The 23,829-nt window shown below is 39.8% G+C and overlaps 4 protein-coding genes across 9 annotated transcripts; 1 reads left to right on the top strand and 3 right to left on the bottom strand.

Annotated features, from left to right (window-relative positions):
- Positions 1-66: 66 nt before the first annotated feature.
- On the bottom strand, positions 67-9,973 carry nsmaf (neutral sphingomyelinase (N-SMase) activation associated factor). Of its 4 annotated transcripts, none has more exons than XM_088282327.1 (31): positions 9,858-9,973; positions 8,495-8,581; positions 7,765-7,843; positions 7,414-7,475; positions 7,150-7,186; positions 6,964-7,014; positions 6,822-6,893; positions 6,650-6,697; positions 6,518-6,570; positions 6,299-6,428; positions 6,147-6,218; positions 5,953-6,061; positions 5,431-5,607; positions 5,253-5,332; positions 5,017-5,107; positions 4,872-4,935; positions 4,664-4,715; positions 4,463-4,583; positions 4,257-4,388; positions 4,142-4,184; positions 3,867-4,033; positions 3,540-3,651; positions 3,410-3,468; positions 3,277-3,344; positions 2,555-2,622; positions 2,361-2,484; positions 2,189-2,272; positions 1,238-1,388; positions 822-975; positions 613-722; positions 67-519 (listed from the first exon to the last, which is right to left on the bottom strand). In XM_088282327.1, the coding sequence occupies exons 1-31, from the start codon at positions 9,893-9,895 to the stop codon at positions 425-427; spliced, it is 2,790 nt and encodes a 929-aa protein (XP_088138453.1). In that variant the 5' UTR covers positions 9,896-9,973; the 3' UTR covers positions 67-424. The 4 variants fall into 4 exon arrangements, with proteins under 4 accessions (XP_088138453.1, XP_088138456.1, XP_088138454.1 ...); XM_088282330.1 differs by having other exon boundaries at positions 822-924; XM_088282328.1 differs by having other exon boundaries at positions 6,147-6,212.
- Positions 9,974-10,212: 239 nt separating this feature from the next.
- Positions 10,213-13,843, top strand: slc35d4 (solute carrier family 35 member D4). Of its 2 annotated transcripts, XM_088282334.1 has the most exons (15): positions 10,217-10,440; positions 11,049-11,095; positions 11,214-11,291; positions 11,369-11,450; positions 11,531-11,608; positions 12,109-12,134; positions 12,243-12,294; positions 12,368-12,416; positions 12,512-12,557; positions 12,633-12,668; positions 12,737-12,771; positions 12,881-12,950; positions 13,129-13,222; positions 13,331-13,395; positions 13,615-13,843. In XM_088282334.1, the coding sequence occupies exons 1-15, from the start codon at positions 10,369-10,371 to the stop codon at positions 13,673-13,675; spliced, it is 891 nt and encodes a 296-aa protein (XP_088138460.1). In that variant the 5' UTR covers positions 10,217-10,368; the 3' UTR covers positions 13,676-13,843. The 2 variants fall into 2 exon arrangements, 1 of the variants encoding a protein (XP_088138460.1); XR_015839849.1 differs by lacking the exon at positions 12,737-12,771 and having other exon boundaries at positions 10,213-10,440; positions 12,805-12,950.
- Positions 13,844-13,979: 136 nt separating this feature from the next.
- On the bottom strand, positions 13,980-19,023 carry rbbp8 (retinoblastoma binding protein 8). 2 transcript variants are annotated; one of them, XM_088283196.1, is made up of 19 exons: positions 18,756-19,023; positions 18,465-18,642; positions 18,261-18,303; positions 18,045-18,140; positions 17,795-17,886; positions 17,529-17,598; positions 17,163-17,344; positions 16,989-17,066; positions 16,697-16,764; positions 16,551-16,609; positions 16,183-16,456; positions 15,919-16,066; positions 15,727-15,812; positions 15,320-15,413; positions 15,080-15,220; positions 14,760-14,802; positions 14,560-14,647; positions 14,324-14,465; positions 13,980-14,247 (listed from the first exon to the last, which is right to left on the bottom strand). In XM_088283196.1, exons 2-19 carry the CDS (start codon positions 18,553-18,555, stop codon positions 14,135-14,137), a joined length of 1,908 nt encoding a protein of 635 aa, XP_088139322.1. In that variant the 5' UTR covers positions 18,556-18,642; positions 18,756-19,023; the 3' UTR covers positions 13,980-14,134. The 2 variants fall into 2 exon arrangements, with proteins under 2 accessions (XP_088139322.1, XP_088139321.1); XM_088283195.1 differs by having other exon boundaries at positions 18,465-18,565.
- Positions 19,024-19,470: 447 nt separating this feature from the next.
- On the bottom strand, positions 19,471-23,819 carry fam168b (family with sequence similarity 168 member B). The gene is made up of 7 exons (XM_088283565.1): positions 23,678-23,819; positions 22,270-22,354; positions 22,104-22,187; positions 21,790-21,932; positions 21,508-21,706; positions 21,268-21,398; positions 19,471-21,163 (listed from the first exon to the last, which is right to left on the bottom strand). Exons 2-6 carry the CDS (start codon positions 22,337-22,339, stop codon positions 21,280-21,282), a joined length of 615 nt encoding a protein of 204 aa, XP_088139691.1. The 5' UTR covers positions 22,340-22,354; positions 23,678-23,819; the 3' UTR covers positions 19,471-21,163; positions 21,268-21,279.
- Between the last annotated feature and the right edge of the window lie 10 nt (positions 23,820-23,829).

The raw sequence follows: 23,829 nt of genomic DNA, 5'->3' as shown, positions 1-23,829 counted from the left end.
TTTCAAGCACTGACATGTTGACTCAATGTTCACACTCATGTGATAGCAAGTTAAGGTACAAATGGAGAGAGGCGAATGATTTGTTTTCATTTCACTTTCTGCAAATAAACATCTGAGCAGCTTAGAGTACAGGCATCACACATATTGCAAAAATGACCACAGTATAGAGCTTAAGAAATACAGGCCGTTTAAAAAAAAAAAAAAAAATACATGCGCACACAAAAGAAAGCATAAGCAGCTTCCTTTTGTCATGGCCCAAACTGCAATTGGACATTTTCCTCTCAATATACAGCTAGCGACACACTAACATAAACCTGTTGTGTTTGTAACGATTTGCTGAAGATTTGGACGTCTTTTCACGCGTTCCCATTGCATTGCTTCAATGGCTTTCATTTTGAAAAAAATATTCTGCGGAGCCGGCGCTCTAACTGTGCAGCTTCCAGTAGATGATTTCTCTGTCCTCTCCTCCTGTGATCACCGCGGCAGCCAGCTCATTCATCCACATGGCTGTGACTGCACCTAAAGCACGTAGGACAAACACGCACTGTGTTACAGGATATTATCGTTTCTTTTACTCCAACGTGTGCGTTTGTTGAGGGGAGAGAGATTCACCCGAATGTGCCGAGATCCTGGATGTGACAGAGTTGCTCATCAAGTCCCACAGCAGGAGGTCACCTGACTGACCCCCGCACAGCACTGAGTTTCCGTCCCAGCAGAAACACCTGATACAACGCAAACGAGGAGGATTTCATTGGAGCGAAATGTTATTTTTAACTTGAGCAAATAGTTATTTTAGAGATATTTGCCGAGTATGACGTTACCTGAGCTCCTCCTCCGATTTCACGGACGAAATGACCATTCCCGTCTGAACGTCGGTGACCTTCATGAAGGAGTCGGCGCCAACGCTAAGGACATGCCGACCGTCTAAATAGAACAAACCACTTGAGTGTTTGCGGGCAGTTCCTTCCTTCCAGTCTGGTTAAAAGTCGGGTTGAACCATTAGGAAAAATACTTTTTGCAGTGAACGATATTCTGCGCGTGGTGAACAGTGTTCCTATTGGACGCAAATTGCTAGCGCGGCAGACGGAGCGCAGACCCGGAAACGAGACGGAGGCGCACGTATGAACTTGAGTACAACGTTTCATACCAGCCACATTTTTCTCATGATGCCTCGCTACAGAGGGCAGTTAAGTCAAAAAAAAAAAAAAAAAAAAAAGCCCCAAATAACTAAACTGACCTGGACTGAATGACACACAGTGGATGTTGGCAGCATGGCAGTCGACTTGCTGCAGGGTTCCGTAGGTGTCCGTGTCCCAGATGGTGACGGCGCCGTCTTTACATCCTGACACCAACAGCGTCCCCGAAGGATTCAGTCCAATAGCGTTCACCTGAATTATGGACAATAAAAACATTATTAACAATTACAGAAGGTTGCCTGGTTTGAAAAGTCATTCACCGGCCACAGTACTACCCAGTGAGAACTTAAAAATATTCACCAATTCTCTTCCCTGACAGCATAAATAATATGATACATATTTTTGAAGTTATTTACTTCCCCCCAAAATGAAGACCCTCTGATGTAACAGTAACAGCCTGAAAGAGTATAATTAAACAGTGTTCAACTGCTATTAATGGGGGATAGGGAGCGACGCCAAAGCACTGCTTTTATCTAAAATAAAAAATGTGTGGTGTTTTTGGGTGACTGGAACAAAGTTATTTCAGTTCATTTGAACAGGAAAATGTATTTGATATTAGGGCTACAACTAACAATTATATTAATTGAGTTGAATTGAATAAAATAAACCTGTTTTAATTTCCAAAATATAGAACATAGATTTAAATTGACAGTGCAGAAAATGGATGATCATTGTTTTATTTTGGATCATCACAAAGACAATCAGTTCACTTTCATGGTGTACTTGAGAAATCCTGAGCGTTTGGACAATTCTATATCATAAAATTATCTAAACAATTCATTAATTATCAAAAAAATATTTTAATAATTTGATCTGTTCTCGATTCATTATTCCACCTCTATTTGATGTACAGTCAAACAAAGTTACGATCCTGGTCTCGGAACAAATTAAACTCAAGTCAAGGTACCGCAGTATTTATCATCATGTCATTATGTCATCATCATATTATTATTATAATAATTATTATTATTATTATAATATAGCCAACTCACCCCAGCATCATGTTCCAACTCAGCCAGCAGCACAAACTGTGATCTCTTGTGACCGCACAAAACATGAGGATCACACTGCCACACCTCAAAAAAAAAAAATAAAAAAATCATCACTTTTCAATTTTCTCACCTCTCTGACAAGCGAATACTCGACGTGCATCTCTCTTCTCACCTTGACGGTAGAATCCCAAGACGCTGTGAAGAGCTTGTCGTCGGACCAAAGCACTTTGCTGACGGCGTCGTCATGGCCCATCAGCGTGTCCTGTCGTCTCCCATATGGGATGGAATAGAAATAACTAGAGGGCAGGAAAAAGGCAGGTGAGCAGAAGATGCAAAATTGGATGTGACTACCATTGTTATACATACACATTATTGTCCCACGAGGAACACACCACAATTTGACCATCTGCCAGCATCAGGCATGATGACAAGGCCTGAAAGACAGTTGAGAGGCTTAAAATTCAATTCAATGCCATTTCCATGAACATTTCAAGTGACCCATATCGGATATGGGTTCTTCGACTCACAGAAGGCGAGAAAATAACCTGCTTGCGCAAACGCCCAACTTGCACGCAAGTGAAGACACAAGTGTCAACAATAGGCAGTGACAACAAGGAAGTAAACTTGAAAAAAAATAAATGGTCGAAAGCTTTGTGTTTAGTCATCCTTGGCTGACTCGATTTGAACAAAGATAACCGATGAAAGCCATCTGAGCATATTGAATATATTCACACAACCCATTCATTCAGCAATTATTGGTCAACTAAATATATGAGGTCCAGAGATAGAAAGAAAAGCTGATTTTTTTTTTTTTTTTTTTTGGAGCATATTGGCCAAATGGAGAGAAGAAATCATTACTTCCCCTAATTTCCTTTCTGGATGAATAAAGAAAATATCCCTTCATCTATATATTCTATCAAAGGCTTTCATATGAAGTACAAATCCATGATTTTTGACTGTCGGCCTTAATTGCTCTCCAGCAAACACACATTTTTTTGTCTGCTAAAAATAATTAAATAAAAAAATACTAAAACAATAAAAACTACTACTAATAATAATGCACAATATCCAAAAAGTGAGCTACTTACCATATTGGAGAAAGACATGCTCCTCTGAAAGTCCTTCAGTTCTTTGGAGAACATCTTAAGCGTCGAGTCTGAAACACGATGGAGTAAAAATCAACATCACGTGACAGACATATCGGCAAATGTGACTTGATACCTTGAGATGTGCTGAAAACAGAAGCTCCATCTCGCGTGACGGTGATGGCGGTCACTGCCCTACGCATTCATGACAGTGTAATAAACATAAATCACCAGTTTAAACCATGCAGCGTTCTGAACTCACGTACTCTTTATGAATCTTGTGTCTGGAGGCTGGTGTCAGACGGCTCATGTTTGACCACGCCAGCTTCCGGCTCTCCTCTGTCAAATCTTCGAAGGAGGAGTCCTCATTCAGAGAGCCTGGGAAGCACGCAGAGCAGTCAAATATTGGGAATGCGGCATATTTATTCAGACTGAACTACGAAACTGATGAAGAACTTCCAATTGCGGAAATGTTTAAGCTGAATTAAAAAAAAATGCTACCCCTTCGTATGAGCTCCATCAAAACTATGGGATACCCTTTAAAAGCAGTAGTGTTCTTTTTTGCAAAAGCGGCAGGAGAAATTAAATCCAACCTGGGGTCATTTCGCTGATGGGTGAAGTGAGACTGGAGCTCCTGGTGACGTTTTGCGACCTTGCCATGATCCTCTGAGGATGAGGGGTAGTGAAGAGTTGCGTGGGAGTCTGACCAAACTCGAGAATTTGCGTCAGCATGGCCACCCGCTGGTCAGGATCCTCGAGACTACACAAAAACGTGTTATCTTCGGTTGCCATGACAGTTGTCAGAATTGCCTCGTACACGGTCTTATGCTTTGCTTTATTAATAATAGAAGCGAATTTAGTTTCTTACCTGTCATAGTCAACGCCACCTTCATAGGTCAGTGGGTGAAATACTGAGAGATGACATCACTGTTAGCCCACGCCACATTTTTTCTGGATTTGACGATGACAATGATTTATTTTACCATTATGGGCCCGGACCGCTTCACTTCCTCTCTGCTTGAAACCAAAGACCAAATCGATCCACTCGTGCAGGTGCTCCGACACATACTGACTCTCCAGCGCCGTCTTGTGCTTCTGCAGAAAATCTCTAGCATCTGGAGTTGAGAGAGCAGAGAGTTCAGATGTTACGGTGCACGTGTCATCACATGTGAACAGGAAGTTACCGTACCTGAGGCCCAGGGCGGGAGGTGGACATCGCCGACAAAGCTTCCGTTCTGCCGTCGCCCCAGCTCAAGACGCAGGTGATTTTCCAAGAAGCTAGCATCAACCCCATAAAACTCCGGGATTAACTATGGGATAAAAGGCGGAAATTATTACAAACATCGTATTACAAAAATACAGATTATACACCAGTCGGTAAATATTCAACCTCTTTAAAATCCGTAGCCCCCTCTAAGCAGTTTTTCCACGTTTCGCCGATGCTGGGAAGAGACAAATGCATAGTTCACATGATTACATTTCCCATTCAAAAGGTTTCCAGTGATTCCGTTTGCAAGACATGCAAAGTAAATGCAACACAATTAACACGGAACCTTAAATTTAATGAAGCAAAAAGACCGACTAGAACATACTAATACCTGTTAAACATGCGATCGGCGTGGTCAAAGCGGCCGTTCTGCAGACACAACATATGTTCTGGAGCTGTGGGGAAGGCAACCAAAACACATGATAAAAAAAAAAAAAAAAGAGTGCTTCGTATATATTGGGAGGCATGTGACTGACCCACTCTGACCAGGTAGAAAAGGACGTAGCCGGGAGACGAGTAGTGGCTGCCGTACATGAAGCGAGGCTCGGGCATGCCTCGGAAGCGACACTGAGAAAGAGAGAGAGGTTGGATCAACTAAATATCGGCAGAATCTCAGGGACATATTCCGCAGTTCTACACGGGTGGAAAATTGCGACGATCGTCATAAGAATGGTTCCTTGGCAAACATCGCCCTTGTACGAGTGGATCTCACCAACAGCCGGTCCAGGCGCTCTTTGTTTAACGCCCCAACGGGTTTGCTGAGGTCCCTGAACGTTGCGGCATTTGACAGATCTGAAAAACATAAAGTCGGATATCGATTAACTCTGAATATCTTGAATATGAGGGATGGTAATACTGAAATTATGAACGCTGTACAATAGTCAACCCACCCAGTTGTGCACTCGCGTAATCGGCAAGCACCCAAGGGAAAACGGGATACTGGGAGAGGTCGTTGCAGCTGCGGTCGGCCAGGTTGTTAAGGTGGAGGAGATACTCGTAGTTACTCAGGTGGCCGCGCTGCCACTGCAGCATGTAACTTTCTGCCGTGTGCTCCGTCATGTGGTTCTCTGAAAGGAAAAAAAAAAAAAAAGATTTTATTATTTTAGCACCATCAAGTTTTCCGGTTGTAAAGTATAAAAACACGGGTGGGGCGTTGTATATCCTATTTGTGGTGTGTCATCTAAAATCTAATTTGGTTTTCTTATTGGACAGGGATTTTAAATTGGTAAATTGGTGCCGAACACGTTTTATTCTTTGGCTTTCGACACAGCAGATTAATTCACTCCCATTGACGGATATGTACGTCAAAAAGTCCATTCATTTTACCGATGCTGGCAGTAAATGAGTTAAGATTCTGTCGCGTCCAGTAAGACGATTGCGACAACACCTAAGGATTAGGTGCATGTACTCACCGAGGAATGTGGCAATGAAATAATAAATTTCATCTCTGTCTGCCGCGTTGTAAAACTTGAGATAGACGTCGGAGCAGAAGTCATTCTCGGAACAGAACACTTCAAGCCCCTGCGAGAGAGAATAGCCACGTGAATGAAAATATTCTGTTCGAACACCAGACAGGAGAGCTTGAACTCAGCGGAGTTGCACTCACCAGAGGTCTGAGACCGTGTCTTCTTTTGTAGATCCGCTTGACTTGATGCAATTTGATCTGAATGACCTGCTCCTGACGTGAGAAAGGAATGACATCATTCTCGTGCCGCAAACGACAAGTAGCCAGACTTTCTAGCATATCAGACAGCTCACCGGATATCCATTGAGCGGCTGAAAGTAGAGATTCTCATTTGTAATGCAGACGTGGCCGGGATTGGATACCAGCGGTAGCACCATCTCTACCGCACACTCCATGTGAGGCTTCTCAGCAACACTCTGAAAGCTTCGGATCAGACATTTATTTTGTTCTGGTGCATTTCAGAGCACAAAACACAAATTTTACTGTTGACATTTGAACGACACGACACAGACCAGAATTTGTCAAACGATGTCCTTGCCAGTCGGGACTGAAGATTGGCCGTGATCTAGAAAATAAAAACACACACCAGGAAATTAGACTGCTGTTAAAACAAAACACGTATGTGTTGCGTTGCATGAACTCACCATAGCGGTCTGGTCGCCAAGCTTTTCCAGACAGGATGCTCTATGCAGCTGGGAAAAAAAAAAATCAAAAAATCCAAGCAGCCTTTAGAGCATGTAGCAGAAATGCGGCGGCTCTATTCCAACACAGCTACATTTAGGTTAACTTCCAAATCTTTCAGCACGTCCTACATACTTGATGTAAAGTTTGAACGACATCCTCCGTTTTACGCCACACTTCCAGCTCAAAGTTCACAGTCTTCTTGCCCTTCAATTGAAGTCATTGAGTTTAGTTACGAACGGGGGTGTACATGATTTAATGTTCACAGCAAGCTTACTCTCTCGTTCCTGTACGGTGAAATGACGCAGTTTTCTTTGATGTAAATAACCTGCAACAAAAGGGAGATTTTTTTTTTTACTTTTAAGGATACAACACTATGGCAGCAATTAAAAGTTGGACACGACGGCAAAAAAATAAAAATAAAAAGGAAGGTCAGACTTGCATTTTGAGAAGATAACCTTACCTGTTCGCACTGAATTGAAATGGAGGACGGTTTGAGTCTATGAAAGGAATACAAATATAAAAAAACATGTGGAAATGAAAAAAAAAAAAACTATATAAAATGATATGCAGATATACTTTGATTCAATGATAATCTTATGACCGTATTTCCAATGAATTGTAGTTGTGACACACACGACAAGCAGGAACTGAACCAGTTGGACAAACTAAATCAACAAAATGTGAGCTAAAAGTATAATTAGACAAACTCGTAAGAAAGACTCACTCATTGAAAGGGTTGGTCTCTTTTTCCACAAATTCAATTTGCTTACAGTCCCGCAGTGGAATCTGCAGGAAAAACAAATATGTATACTTGAATTATAACATTTCGTGGATGACAAATTCAATTTGCTGACAGTCCCGCAGTGGAATCTGCAGGAAAAACAAATATGTATACTTGAATTATAACATTTCGTGGATGACAGGGACCGGTCTGGTTTGTGAAAAGCAAAATTCACTTTTTTTTTGTTTTTAAAACACAAATATTATGATACAGTACACTATATAGGGATACAGTTGTGAAAGGGTTGTTTGTCTTCTGTCAGATGCATGTCATGATATACAATTCAAAACAAACCTTTAAAATTGGCTCTGAAAAATCTTCGGGGTCAAAAATGACTGATCTGGAACAGACCTTGAATGAGCCTCGGATTTTCCTGGGAGGGAAAAGAGTTGACACATTTTTGTTCAATTTGACACTGGCAAAAAAACAGCAAAAGGCATAATGCAAAAAATATATATATAAATAAATAACATAATTAAAAATAAATAAATAAAAATAAATTATTTTAAAACAGTGAATGAATGATTTATTTAATATTAAAATACTATATAATGCAGGAAGGGACAAAATACAATGTGATTATTTAATAAAACGTTTATTTTGCATTTTTAATATTTGGTGTTAAAATCTCAGCTTCTGCCTTTCTGTTGGAGTTGATGTATTGCAGCAAGCAGCCGTTCGCGCGATAGGAGCTTTATGTCGGTATATCTTTAAAAGTTGTTCATTCCGTTGCTTTGTGAATTTGTGAGCACTTTTCTTGTTTCACTCTACTCAACGCTCTCCATACGACACATTACACAACATCTGCACACACCGACCGACACGTGTTGCATTTGTGTCACATGTCTCATCTGCTAAGTGGCAGTCTTTGTGTTTGGGAATCAAACTTCCTCATATTCTGAAAATATCTGATGACTGACTTTGATCAACGGCTGCTCAACATTGCAGTAAGGCAGGTTTAGTACTTTGACCGCATGGGGGTTCTTGGATCAAAACAATATAGTAGAACATAAGAGTAAGTTACCTCTTCTTCGCTGAGCTTCTTGTCACATTGTATGCAGTGTGCTGTTCAAAATAATATTCTTCCAAATCCAATAACAAGAGAGAAAATCTGGAGGGAAAAAAAATATTTCAACATCTTAAGTCATCTGTGAAGACACTTGTTTTTTAGGTTCCAAACAAGAAAACGTTTAATTATCTTCCTGTAAATGAGACATCTTATTCACACGCTACAGTTACAGTTAGATAGTTAGTCGTGACGTGTGTCAGGATAATTACAGCAGAGCGATTAAATATCAATCATTGCATTCATTACCTTTTGTGAGCGGTGTGTGTCATACTGGATGTTCAGGTTTGATAGCTTTAAACTGCACCAACAGTGCTAATTTAATGAAACGATGACGCAATGTCAGGTTTTTTTTTTTTAAACATCAACAGAAACTTTTTTTTTTTTAGTCAAGCTTTTTTTTTTCTTTTCAATTGCTCAGGTTGTTTCCGTGCTTCCTGTATGAGGAAATGCTTCCAATATTTGTTCTTATAAGTGTTCATTTAAATTAAATCAACCAAACAAATGGTTCATATTGCTATGCATTAAACTTAATTCAATTAATAAGACTCAGAATATGACTTTTTATCATCATTGCATAAACATTCACATGGGATAGACTCTGTAGCAGTCTTTTGCAAAAGAAAAATATGCACTGCAGTATACACTTGGATTCTGCGTGAAAAACATTTGCACATCATTGGAAGAAATATTTGAAATAACAAATCGCATCCTTGTTAAACAGGCATTTATGGTCGCATCGGACCATCTAATTACACACGTCACAACCTCATAAATGCAACTTTTGACATGCACACAGAGGCAAAAAAAATTTTTTTTTTTCAAGTTTATTATTGCGTTAGTAGCTGCAGTGGAGCAGAACTGCACTGAATTTGTGCGCATCTTAAAATGTCAGTTTCCTTTTGCAGCTTCATAAAGAACTTCATTCAACATTGTGCGCGAATAAACGTGGCAATAATTATTTCAAACGAGTTATTATTATTTGTCATTTTTGGACCAGATTACAAAGGCCAGGCGGATATTGTGAGTGGATTAAAAAAAAAAAAAAAAACTTGTCATGGCAAACACTACATTTCCCACAACCCTCCACTGTCTTCTTCCAAGATATCATCCCTCTTCCACATTTGCATTACTTTGCACAAGTTAATTAACTTTAGCGAAGCAAGGATGTACAGCATCTGTCGTTAGCTATTTTGCACGCCAGTATGACTTTGTTCGAATGCTAATTCATCCGCACATTCGACGACGCGCGATTGCACCACAGCCAGTGACTGCAGCACGCAGTGACACGGCGCGATGCTAAAAGAGCAAGAGGCCTTACCTTCCTTTCGTTCGCTCTTTAGTCTTGAAAAATGCCATAACTGTACAGCATCCTTGTGTAGGATCCAAGCAGCTCAGTCAGTCACACGCCTGTAAACAAGGAAACTTCCTGCAAACCACGTGACTTTTCACATGCGATCTTTGTATACTACAGAACATCCAATCGCAAATTATTTCGAAATACTGGACACCTTTTAAATAATTAAATCCTGGAAACTCATGTGTAATGAAATATGTGATCTCGTGACTTTTATTGTATTATAAGATACCATAGAAGTGACATCGATAATTTTATCTTCCTGCTGCAAAGTATCTCATGTCGTGCGTCAGCAAGTTATCTTCACTGAATAGACGATCATGGTTTGGAGCCGTCTTGACGTGTCAATGCGTGGTGACTGCAGACAAAAGTTTCCGAATGTGACATGACAGGACAGTACTTTGAAAACATGGGAAGACTATTAGTACATTAGTTTTTGCGCAGCAGAAGTCATGCTGCGTTTTGGCAGGTCGAAATGCAGTGGAAAAGAAACTTCAACGGCCTTGCCTTTACCTTTTTCTTCATTGTGTCGTATTTCACAAATAAGGTGAGTACATCACAAACACCTTTTAGAGGAAACGATGACATTCTATTTTTAGATCACATTGGATTATTAAACCTATTTTGAGCAACACTCACTTTGTTAACGTTTTTCGTTAATGGATTTTCAGTGGCTCATGAAAATGAAGCCGTTTCTACTTCCTCGTACAGTATCTATGTCTCCTGTATCTATAGATGTCAAGAATGTGGCTTTATGGTTTTCAATTAAAAAAATATATTTCTGCCTTCTCATTTAAGTAAATAAAGTGAATAAAACATTGAAGGAAGCACAGTGATAATCCATTTCTAAAGACAGAATCCACACTTCGCAAGACTACCACCACTTTCTTCAGCAGAGGTGCAAAAAAAATATCTTTAAACAGGGACTCTACACTTTGAATATTGGGACGAAATCACTCAGAAAGAATAATATTCAGATTCACTACAGTAGTTTTACTTTTTTTTTCATCAGTCATCAGCGGTAATTGATCTGAATAAATTGTTAAATCTTTTCATACTCCTGTGCAGGATAATAAATATATATAATAATATGTTTGTTTGTTTGTTTGTTTTTACTATGCTTTGGCTTGTAATTGGATGCGTCTCTTTTTTCAGTTTGTCCTGTCTGTAATGAAATTCACCTATCCAACCTTATTTCAAGGGTGAGTGGTGAATTTACGGATGGCATTTTATCACTGTGGACTTTTTCTGCGGCTGGAATAATCATCACCAATTCAAAACGGCCATAACGCACTAATTAGCTCCTTGTCTCATTCTAAGATGGCAGACATTTATCGGGGCGCTCCTGCTCCTAATTTTTGGCAAGCTGGGTTTGGTGGAAATGAGCCGCATCTCCAGGTACGCCATTATTTCCGTTCAACTACATCCACTTAAGAAGGCCGGCATGTTTGACCCATTTTGATGCTGCCTTTCAGATCAGCTGCCTTTGCCTGGTTTCCCGGCTCCCTCCTGTTTGTAGGAAACATTTACGCAGGCTCCAGAGCTCTATCACGCCTTGTGAGTCACATGCTGGCGACTTACTAACGTACAGCTCGGAATCATTGATTGAAGAACGTAACATTTCTTTCACCTTGCAGGAGATCCCTTTCTTCTTCACTCTGCAGAACTCCTCTCATGTCGTTAGTTACGTCATCTCCAAGGCTGTTCATAGAGAGGTATGAGAAGACGAGTTATCTTTTCTTTTTTTTTTTTTTTTTGCTGCAGGGCTTCTACTACTGGTTGTTCCGTGTAATTTACCAAACTGAGATTCAAGACTAAAATTGACTTTCAAAACTCACATTATTATCGAAGCTTTACTATCAATGTTTGTCATTATTATTTTTGAAAAGATTATAGACAAAAGCAAAGACAACGGCCAATCTCGATTAATCATTTCATGTTTAAAGCGTAGACTTTGCATTGTTGGTATAACCGCAAATTGACCTTTTAACATTGTTGGAAAGAAAAACACTGCAGGATTTTTGTTTATTTTTATTTTTGGGCTTCCGCATGTATGAAGCGCTATTATTTCCTTGTAATGGTTTCATGGTCATGTAATCAACATCAGGGTTGCATATTTTTTTTTTAGCCAGTCTGAATAAAGTTGAATGAAGGATAGTTGAACTTCAAACATCTCTTTTTATAGATGATTTCTTTTCTCTCTTTTTAATCACAGAAAATTGAGTGGCTGAAGTTTATCAGGTGTGTGACCTATTTATTTTTTTGTGTGTGTGTAATTAATTGTAAATTGGGGTGAGGAGTCATTTTTCCTCATGAAATAAGAATCCCATCTGCTTCTTTCTCTGTTAGCGTATGTCTCATGCTAATTTCAGCCATCAACCTCCCGGCCTATGATCCCCAGGTAACTATTTTCTTATTTGTTTACCGCGTATATGATTATCACTTAACTGACGAGACTCTTACTTACTTTGTAGTTTGACTTCACCGGTTACATGTGGGCCATCGCTCATCTCGTCTGTGTTGGCAAGTCTTGAATTTTAGACGCTTACTTTTTAAGCATCACTTTTAAGCACGGGAAACGTGATGTCACTTTAAATGTTTATTTGATTTATTTCCAGGGGCTTATAGAGTGTTTCAAGTGCACTACAAATCCAGTAATTTGAGGTAAGACTAAGCATATTGGCTTGCAGGGGAACTAAGATTCAAATTGTAATTTGTCAATTTATTTTTGGGGTTTAGCGACATTGAGCAGCAATGTGTTAACTACTTGTTCAGGTAAGCATTCAGCATAATGGAATAATTATAAGAAAATTTGAGATGAAACATTTTTTTTTTGTAAACAGTGTTTTGCTTCTGGCAATGGCTGCTCACCCAACAGGTGAGAGTGATCTTGTTCTCACTCCCTTTTCAGACTGTGCTGTATTCTTCTACTGTGTTGCACAATTTCAAAGGTTCCTCTTTGCCCACTGACCTTCGTTCCTCCACAGGGGACCTCACAAGTGCCTTGGAGTTCCCCTCCCTTCAGTCCTACTCCTTCCGTGGAGGCTGCTGTGCAAGGTGAGCCAACCATAACCACTACTTAGACCTACCGCGTCAAAGATAAAAAAAAAAAACGGTTACATTCAAGGATTTTGGGTTTCAGTCTGTAAAGAGACGATAAGTCATTCGCTTCATACTTCAATGGAAAAGAAAAATAAAAGCATGAGTTTATTCATTTACGTTGTCATTTTTACAGTGCCTTGCTGGGCTTTTTGCTGCTTTTGGCTACGGTCAAGCTAAAAAGCGGATTGTCCCTGCAGCACTTTGCGGTGTGGATTTTTATGTCCAAGGTAAAAACAAACAAAAGTCAGTCAAGTGTTTATTTGCACAAATAGACAAATGTGATGCACAAATGAGTTCTGCGCAGTAAAAATAAATACCGGTATTGTTTTTACCAGGTTTCTGCCATGTTCCTGTCGCCTCTTATATTCTATATAGACATGAATACCCCATCTATGATTTGGTAAGTGGCACCGTTTTTTTTTTTCAACACAATTGCAATGTTTCTCTTCTATCAAACTTATCATGTAAAAATGTGAAAATTACATGATAATTATCACGTTTTTACATGATAATTATCACGTTTTACATAAATTGGATTTTTTTTTTTTTCCTGGTGTGGCAGCAATACGCTTCCTTAATTTTTAAACTCTTTTCATTGCATTTATTTTTCTGGTTACAGTATGGCAGTCAGTCATGTGAGCGAGGCTTTGCTGGTATATTTTGAGAGTGAAACGCAGTAATGCCAGCACTTCCGAACAGACCAAAAAAAAAAAAACTGCACTTCCAGATGGACCCAAAACCTGCACTTCCTAGACGAATGTTTAGGGCATATATGCTGTATTTTAATATTTGTACTGCCTTTGTTGATGCTGTGATAAGCGACAGACCAAATAAAATATTTGTTTACATATTGTCTCGTGTACCCTTATTGTAGAGGTGATTTAGATATGCAAAACCATTTTTGTTATCGATTACTTACACCCAAATTAAAATGTTAGACTGAAGGCGAGGGAGAGAGAAAAAAAATCAGCAGTCACATTTCATTCTGTATTTTTTTTTTTTTATTTCGTTAGCATGCCCCAAGTTTTTAAGTACAATTTTAGTGACACTGGGGAGAAAAAGGGTGCTATCAATAATGATGAAGTCAATGTTAAAAAAAAAAAATGTTTTACTGAGCTCTGTGGTGCAATTTTGACACGCTACTTGTTTTGTGCCTGGCTCTTCTGCTGGCTATTCTTCGGGGAGAAGAACGCAGTGTAAGGCTGTTTTCTCCTTAAACGAGACCGTGGGATCTTCTCCTCCTTTATATAACCTGCACAAGCAGAGTGCAAGGTCACTTTTTCCATCATTTACATTTTTCACGAACGTAGAGGAAAGCAGTGCGATACCTCTTTCGATGCACGTCTGAGTTGATGGGAATCCGACTTCCCAGAAGTTCTCCGGAGTGCTCGGAGGAATGAAGCGATGGCGGTGCCGAGAGCATTCGGACAATTTTTTTAATTTCTCTTCTTCTGGGAGGTGGGTGTAATACTTCCAGGAGACAAGTCGAACACACAGTAAGTTAATACTTGAAAGGACACAGGAAATCCTGTGTACACTTTGCAACACGCAACAAAAGACTCACAACGTCACATTCTTTACAGGTGGTGCCTTTTAGTTTTCTTCTCTCATCTTTCTTGCGAACCACTGCCACGTGTGCAAACGTTGGGTACCTAATTCAAACGCAACCTTTGAAAACCTTTGTAAGTGAGGCCACGTATGCAAACATCTTAGAAAACCTAAATATCTTGCTCGTGTCAGTCACATAAACCAAAAATTGCTCACTGCACTTTGCGCACTCGCGGAGAGTTTTCTGGAGACTCTTGTTCTAATTGGAGAGACAGAAAGAAGCATTAATAACTATTTTTAATTGCTCTGACACAAGCTGTTCAAATTACACATTCAAGATCCAATACGAGAGCTTCATGTAATAAAAATGTTCAATCTTAGATCGACACTTGTATTGATTAATTATTGTGTGCAAACTAATCCGGCAATGATGACCACATTGATTCCGTTTGTGATACAGTTCTAGTCTGGTTGTACATCTACACTTAATGTAGTAGGACTTGCGAGTGGATTTTGTCAAACTATACTGTACGTACCATCTTCCTCCTCCTCCTCCTCCTCCTCCTCAACATCACGTGGATGACTGGCAACTTGTGAGCTGTTGTAAGATATGTACTCCTCGTGAGCGGTGGCGTCAAACATTCGATCCAGACTGTCGTTGGCCTTGTCACCAATTCCTTGGTAAGAAAATATGAGTCATTCTTCAGCATCTGGCTTTGACAAAAAAAAATGCCAAACGTGATTTCTTTCAACGAATTGGGATGAGATTGCATCACCTGACACGTCGTGCTCATCCTGATCTTTTTCTCCTCGACCTTGGAGTAAGCTGTGACTGATCCAAGTGCAGTCGCTATCAGGTAATTCTTTCTGCTTGTAAACAGAAAAAAAAAACTTAAACTGTAAAAAAAAATGCGGAAAATTATTTATCATGTTATTTTTGTACATTTAATCCCAGAAACAGAAGGATATAGCTAGAATAATAATAAAGTAAATAAAGTACAAGACAGGGGATAGGGAGAAGAAACTAACATTGAGTGCAAGATCTCATTTTGTACATTTTTTTTTCCCAGAAAAATAAACTCACTCAAAGATATTTAAGAAAAATATATATCATATTTTTTCTCTTCACAAAATTAATCAAGGACTCAAGAATGCGCTTTCCGGAGGCTATTATTCTACCTACCTCCTCTGCTACTTGCTGACTGTCAAACATGGACAGGCCGAGTGCGGGGTCAATGCTCCACATGTTCTCCACTCCGTGTTTCCTCTCTTTGAAAAGAACACAATTGGCAAAATCCAGACAGAATGAAATGATTTCGGAGATGCAAACAATGTACAAACAGCACAATCGTCAACAACGGCAAAGCAAGTTTACCATCCTCTGGATGAGCTGGTTTGTGTGGAGCACTCTGAACCTGAAGGTGGTTTCGTCTGTGGTGCTCTCGTTGTTTAGGTCTCACGTTTGGCTTCTTGAAAGCAGGACTACCACAATCGACACTTAATGTTTGGTTGAGACTTTGAACCTGTTTAGAGATTTTTTTTTTTTTTTTAAATCAGACTTAAATCCTATTTATCCATCCTTCTCATGAAAAGAGCGTGTTAATGTTCCCATATTGGATGTTGACAATAAATAGCGAACCGTGCTGCCAGGCGACTTCGTGATGCTTTGAGCGTTGATGGTCTTGCAGGTTTGTTTCATCGGCTCCACTTGGGGGGGCAATTTCTTCCCATTTACTTGGTCACACGTTTTGCCCTCCTCCAGCCCCTTTGGTTCATCATCTTGCTTTGTCATTTTTTCTTTGGCAATAGAATCAATCTCCGTCCGCTTTTCACATGGAAGAAGAGATGGTGACTTTGCTGTGGTCGAGTCTGGACTCTGCATGGATGTGGATGGTGAAGGGGTGTGACGAGCCCTTCACACAAAAAAGGTTAGGTTGTAAAGGTTGTTAAAATTATGCTTGGTATTTTTTCTTATTATTTTGTAAATGATGAATTTTTAGTCCTTACTTTAGATCCGACAACAGGGGCGATTCTGAGCTACATCGCTTTCCTGCAGCTGTGATTTTCTGAGAAGGGAAAAAAAATTAGAGACGCGAGTCAAAGAACTGTATTTGAGTGCATATCAAGAAGGTTGGGGCACGAGAACAACCTACATTATGAAACGTGTTGACAAGTTCAAGGCCACATGTTTCTGCTATCGTTTCTTCACTTTCTTCCTCTCCTGATATTAGACAGACAACAATATCAACAGAAACCCACAAAAATGAAATGCAAAAATGAAAAATAATACTTAGCCTAGAGCAAAACCGAAGCGCGTCATTTCCTTCAACTTTTATAAAAATGTCAATCAGAATGCTAGTAGATTGTAACCAAGACTGACATAACAAGCTTTGGTTATCCCAGAAATAATACTCTAACATGCAATAATGCCAGTTCAAATCTTACCTAAAATTGGGGACGTTTCCATTTGACATGTGTTAGGAACAAGCACTTGTGTTCTTTTGGCATCACTTGATTCTTTATCTAAAACAAAGCACAAAAAGACTTCATCTTAGTTTTACTACATGCACTGCTTCTGGTGCCTAGTTCAGAATCCCAAAATAGACATTTCCAATTGACCTTTGAAGAGTGATCTGGTGAACTTGAATGAGGGCTCCTCTGTATAGTGAACATGTTTGCTGTTGTCCATGTTTTTACGTTTCTTCAGTTTGTTGGCCACAGGAAGTAAGTTGGCCATGACTGGTGAGTCTGGGATGACGCCATCATCGTGTTCTGGCGAGAGGGCCACATGTGGTTTGGAGCTAATAATAACAACAAAAACAACAACATCACACAGAGATGAGCTTGGAAACAGAGAGTTTGCACTTACAAGTACTTAAAAACCATCACTAAACAGCAAAAAGCAGACTATAAAGCACATGCACAATTATTTCCGCAACAAAATAATGATTAAAAGCTGAAAATACCTGGTCGAGATGCACTCACCATGTCTTTAATATTTGCAGCTGAGCATGCAGTTTGCGGTTTTCATCCTCCAGGCACTTTCTTTGATACTCTGTCCAGAACAGTCAAACACAAACATATACATATATACACACGCATATGAAGCAATTTACTGCAATATTGCAGTGTAAAAATATTTAAATTTTTTGGCAATGGTGTGATTTATTGTAAGAGTAAAATCATTTTTTCCGATACAAAGCAAAAAGACAAGCATTAAAGACCCATACATAAACATAATAAACACTCACTCAGTTTGGTGATGGTCCGCTCGCTATGATCTTGGCAATTTTTTAGGTTTTCTTCCAAGATTGTGCATCGATCACATTCTTTTGTTCGCAGCCTGAAAGCGGTATCAAAGGTGATCAGTCTTCACATTAAGTGACACTAGTGAGATTTCTGCAAAGGATTCTATTTTATATTGAAATGTTCTTCCTGAGAAGAAGCATAAATAGTGCTAACGTAATGTAAGCTTCCTTAAAACAAGACGCAAAGAGTTACCTGTCCTCCAAGAGACTATTGGACTCATGCAAAGATTTGGTTTGCTCCTTCAACTCCTGGTTATGAGTATAAAACAGTTGAAGACTCTCTGCATCTCTGCGATGACCGAAACAGTTGGTTTTAGTTAAATCAGAGTTAAAATGAAATAATCTCAGATAAACATGGCAATATAAAAGCATTTAGTGATCATTAGGGTCAAAAATGCTATATACTCACAGACGGCGTTCTTTTTTCAACTTGCACACTTTTTCCTCAAGTTCTAAAAATCAGAAACATACTCATTGTGCAATACCAAACACTTGAAAACCAAAAACCATCATACATTTCATTACTGATCTAATACACATTTAACATCACTTCTCTAATCACATGACGTCCAGAAGTAAGATTTTTTTTGTTGACATTGCAAAGACGTGTTACCCTCAAGTCCTTTTTGGTGGCATTCCCGTAGTTGTAGCCATAAATTGTGAAAGAGGTCAACTGGTTTGGGAGTGCTTGTAGGGCTGCTCATCCTCAATACGCTGCAAACTCAACAACTTCAGTCCCGTGTGCAAAAAATGTGCTCCAGGGTGCATTAAATTCGTTCTCTTGTGCTAACCTAAAAATGACAATTTTAAGACATTCAAAAATAATTTCTCCTGAAGAAAAATATCTATACGCGGTGTCATGAGAGTCATTTGAAAGAATTTGGTTTATTGTTACATTTGTTACCTGTGCTTGAAGACGACAGACAAATTCATGAATTATTCCAAACTACGACGGGGAACAAAATGATTTGTGAAAGTGTACATAAATGACAACCCAGACACTACACGGCAACGCAAAATAGAACACTAAACTTGTTGTACTCTGCTACTACTTTCGCCACAGAATTTAAGAAGGTTCTAATTACGTTGAAATTCGCATGTCAAATATATGACAATGTTCAAAAAACCGCTGGCGTAAATAAATTCTAAGTGCGCGCGCCGAAATGCATGCTGGGAAGTGGGGATGGTCGTTATTCTTCTTCTATTTAAAGGTATACTGTCATAGCGCATTGTCGCCACCTATTGGTGTTAATGGTTACTGCTTTGGATTACAGTCAATTTAAGTCCATCATTCAATAATTTTCTTTCATAATTACGTGCATATATATATATCTTTCCCTTACATTTGAGATTAATGATCAGATTTTGATCAGCATTTGTATTCCTTTCTCAATCATTTTCCTTCTCTTTCACTACCCAGGCTTCACCTTTCTTGCCTGCTGTGGAAATGAAAATATCCGCTCAACGTGTTTGAGGACAAAATAAGGCACAATAAAACATTAGCTGTCAAAGGAAGTCAAATCTAAGCATTTGATTCGAGCATAAAAACTTGTGAGAACTTGTCACATTTACAACATGCAGAGAAATATGTCATCAAGGATTGTACAATGGCAAGCAAGTTTATTCTTAGATATTTTTTATTTTTGCTCTTTTATTTAGAATACAAAACAAGAACCAAAATAAAAATAACATACAAAACAGATAATGGAACTCAGGTGACATCGTAAAGCAAGTTGGGGACAGTGGTTTCGAGTCAGCTGATGCTACTGCTGCAAGCAATGTCAATAACAGCATGGAATTCCTTAGTTCTTCTCATTGGTAGAGCTATTCAGAAATGCAGTTTAATAGTAATGGATTTCTTCAACTTTTGTAGTTAGTGGTGTAGTCAGGGCTCCAGACTGCCCCTAAATGATGTCTTTTTGCCCTAAAATAATAATTATTAATTATTCAAAATAATTATTAATTATTTTTAATAATTATTATTAATTACATTAGGGCCTATAATTTGAGGACGTGCAACAACTTTTTATGTTCTCGCACCTATGGCCAATAAATCAGCTGTTTTATTTATTTTTATTTTTTTTTCCATTCATGACAATTTTTATTGCTGGCAAACGTCCACCCATTTTCAATAATACAGTGAAAATGAGTAGAAATGACAATTTTTAATTTGCAAGTCAATTTGTGAACCCCTAAAATTTCATGTTAGGGGACCACTGTGCTCCTAATAAAAATATGTTAGTCTGGAGCCTTGGGTGTAGTGTTTAAGACCTACTTAAAAACTAAATAAATGAGACAACCTGTATGACACCATTTCTTATAGTCTCTAATTTAAACAAGCACACGCACACACACACACACACACACACACACACGCACACAAACAACCACTGGTTCACGCGTATTCACTCTATAAATGGGTGTCAGGGATTAAACAGATCAATTCTCATCCCACTAACATTACCCAAAAAGGTTTCAAGCATAAACAAAAAAAGCTTCTTCAGGTCTAAACATGAAGTCAGAACTCTTCTCATTAAGATACGGATCAGACTTTGAGAACTTTAAACGATTAAGCCGGAACGGAATGCGGCCACAGCCACGACGTCCCACACTTTCCTTAAAATACAATAACGGTAAAACCAAATGCACGTACTGCATCACCGAAAGAAATCAAACAAAACGAACACGCTCCACTTAATTAAACACGTAGCTGTGAAAACAAGAACAGTTGGCTCTGCACACGACAGTGCAGTGTTGCAATTTTCTTTTTCTGCATTAACACTTCTCATCTTGTTTTACGTTTAAGATGCGGTGACTGGGCGAGCCAGCGTCAAAAATTTATTACTTTTAACGTCCTTTGGATGTGTTCCTTTTGAAGGAGTTTGCATCTGCCACAGCAGGTTGATTGAGCTAGCGTTACTTGACATATCAACATACAGAACATGCATTCAACATCAGACGCATCTCTAAAATAAGTGGGGATAAACTACTCCAAACTCCAATTTCACCACAAGCTAGTTAAAACTCTAAAATTTGCATGACAGCCTGTAGAAATAATTGCATGGAGGCTCAGGCCGTTGGATGTGAGATATGCAACAGGCTTGTCGGGGTGCGGCGTTGAGTGAAGCCTAATTCCATTAAGACATGAGGATGGACGTCTCCGACCGCCTCCATGTCATAATGGACCTACATGGTTTCAGATTCACATTATACTGGAAGAAGACAAACTGGTTGCAGATGCTGGCAGAGTTGGTCCAACACCGCTAGCAAAAAACACTGGAGTGGAGTGTGAATGCATATGTACCACCTCACCTGCAGAGAGACACGCACATCCATACAAAAAAAAAAAAAAAAAAAAAAGACTTGACTGTCTGCACTTAATGGGCACGTCAACACTGTTCACACGTCATACTCACTCTGCTTCAAATTCACCACTGAGGGGGCACATAGCTATAGCTGTGCGTGCCGGCGGGCCGATATGTGGGCATGGTGACAGGGTGCGGGGCGAGAGCGGCAGGCGCCGGTGACGGAGTCGACAGCAAAGTTCCTGACATGCAAAGTGAACAAAAATCGGCGGCATTTTTTATTTATTTATTTTTTTTAAACGGTCATAAAAATTTGTTGAGCAGAGTAATTAATACTGTAAAGCTACCCACCAGCTGACATGGCCATCGTGGTGCCGGCCACCATGCCCATTGCAACCCCATTGTTACGGGGAGGAGGGATGGAGGGCGCATACATGGCCGCGGGCATCCCGTTGGGCTGGACCACCGTTGTGTGATGGATCACGTGAGGTGGTGCCGCATACAGAGGCTGTGTGAAGTAAGTACCTTGCTGTTGTGAAGGTATCAGCGCCTGCGTCACAGCAAGCACAACAATTTATGAGACGGGGATTTTTGAGTTTTATCAAGTAAGCAAAGCCGCAAAATACTACATACCTGTGCATAAGGGTTATGTTGGGGGTAGGTGCTCCTGACCGGGTATACAGCAGCTGGGTATGGGTTAGGTGAGGATGAGTATGGTGGAACAGTCCCAGTGTTGGGGGAACAGGACATTTTAAATGGAGCACCAGGGGCGTAACCTGAATCACAGAATTGAAATTGTCATGCATTCGCACGCAACTCATCGGTCACATCAATAGGCACGCATGCAAGGGAAGTAGATTACAGAAGAACTGTATCAAATTTTCACTCTCCCCAAAGACAAAATACTCCACTTTGTTAGAAAATGTCTAAGAAAATAAATATTTTACCACTTGAGAATGCTGGATTCGCTCCTTGGTAGACATTTGGAGTGTATGCTGGGGCCGCTGTTGCGTAACCAACAGGGAAGCCAGCTGTCGTCGCCAACAACAAATAAAACAACATTAAATAATTGCAAAATGTCATTTGTGAATGATAATTGATGCAAGAACTTACCCGGATAGCTTAAACCCTTGGAATTGGTAAAGGGGACCCCTGTTGGTGCAGGGCTGTACACTGGATTCATTATGGCCACCAAATCCTGCAATTAAAAAAAAATTGTATAGATTACCTTATATATCATATTCTTACACCTACAGTGAATAGAAAATGTCTACACACCTTTGTTAAAATAATATTCGATATTTTTCTTTGTTTCATCACCAGTAATGTGACCCATCGTGTCCTGTACAACTCAATTGTTAAAACTCAAATGTTTTAGAGACAGTAAATGAAAAATAAAAACAACCTGCGGCTGTGCATGTCCACCAGCTGATTATAACTGGGAATGTAGCTGTGTTCAGAAATAACCAAGCAAATTCAAACTAATGTAATAGTCAGCATACATCACCCACTATTTAAAGCATTCATAAGTAACCCCAAATAAAGTTCAGATGTTCTCGAAGGATTTCCAGACATTTTTAACATCAATCTGACAGCACAAGCCCCGGACAGTTTGAGGGAGTGCAAATTTAGGCAACCAGTTGATTGTATTTTTCTAAATTATTTTTCCCCTTTACTCTAAATAATATGGGTGATCTCTGATCACAAACTGATCATGTTTAACCGCTAGTCGCTTGAATGGGAAAGCTCAAGTCTCGTGAATGTCACGTCAGGTGTGCCCTCTAGCGGCGGCCATGTCGCACTGCACAACGGCTGAGGCGGTGACGGGCGTCCGGGTCTCAAAATGACTACACGCTTGTTACGCAGTTGTGAAAAATCAAAATATACACTCTCGGTGTCTGAGGACAAAAAAAAACCGATCTAATGCGACGTTATTAGACGAATATCATTTTTTTTCTTCAACTGAACAAGCATTTTAGATCGCAGTTTGGACCAAAAAAAAAACTAACTGGGGAGAGTGAATGCGATTAAAATGATAAGAAGTTGATTGCAGGCGGGCAGCTCGCAAATTTGACTTCAAAGACGATTCGAAATCAGTTTGATGCACGTTATTGGCGTTATTGGAAGCGCAGTTAGCTGTCCTCCCTCTGGATGCTATGAAGGAATTTTGGCAAGGTGTGCGAAGGTGAAACCCATCGACGCTTTATCATTAGCTAGCTTAAACGAGTGAGGCGAACGAGCGGTTCAACCTCAGCTCACCATATGTGCTTTGCACTAAAAACGTGAAATGTTCATACTATGTTATTTTGTAGGCGATCGGCATGCCAATCACCTGTCTGAGCATGCAAAACCCCAACAACCTCTGGAGTGAGTGCACAGCAGCCAGGAGGCGGCAGCTTACCGCCAGGCCGCAGCTCAGGAGGCAGCCAGCCGGACAGCTGTGTTCTGCACCACTGCTTGTCCCAACATGGCACACAATACAACACTTACCAAAATGCCGTAATCAACTCAAATAACTTACTGGTAGATGTTATTGCCGTCTGCAAATACGCTTCTTTGGATCTCCGATGGCAAATAAATTTAAGCTGGCTGGTGTTTTGCTCCCAGATGCTGAACTCTTTTGAGTGCCTCGCGTCACTTCCGTATGGTGTCACGTGAGTAGGGGGCGATAAC

The sequence above is a fragment of the Idiotropiscis lumnitzeri genome, chromosome 19 (genome assembly GCF_059441095.1).
Source record: "Idiotropiscis lumnitzeri isolate Australia: NSW breed Sydney's pygmy pipehorse chromosome 19, RoL_Ilum_1.0, whole genome shotgun sequence".
Classification (NCBI taxonomy): Eukaryota; Metazoa; Chordata; class Actinopteri; order Syngnathiformes; family Syngnathidae; genus Idiotropiscis; species Idiotropiscis lumnitzeri.
This window is presented reverse-complemented; position numbering and strand designations above follow the sequence as displayed.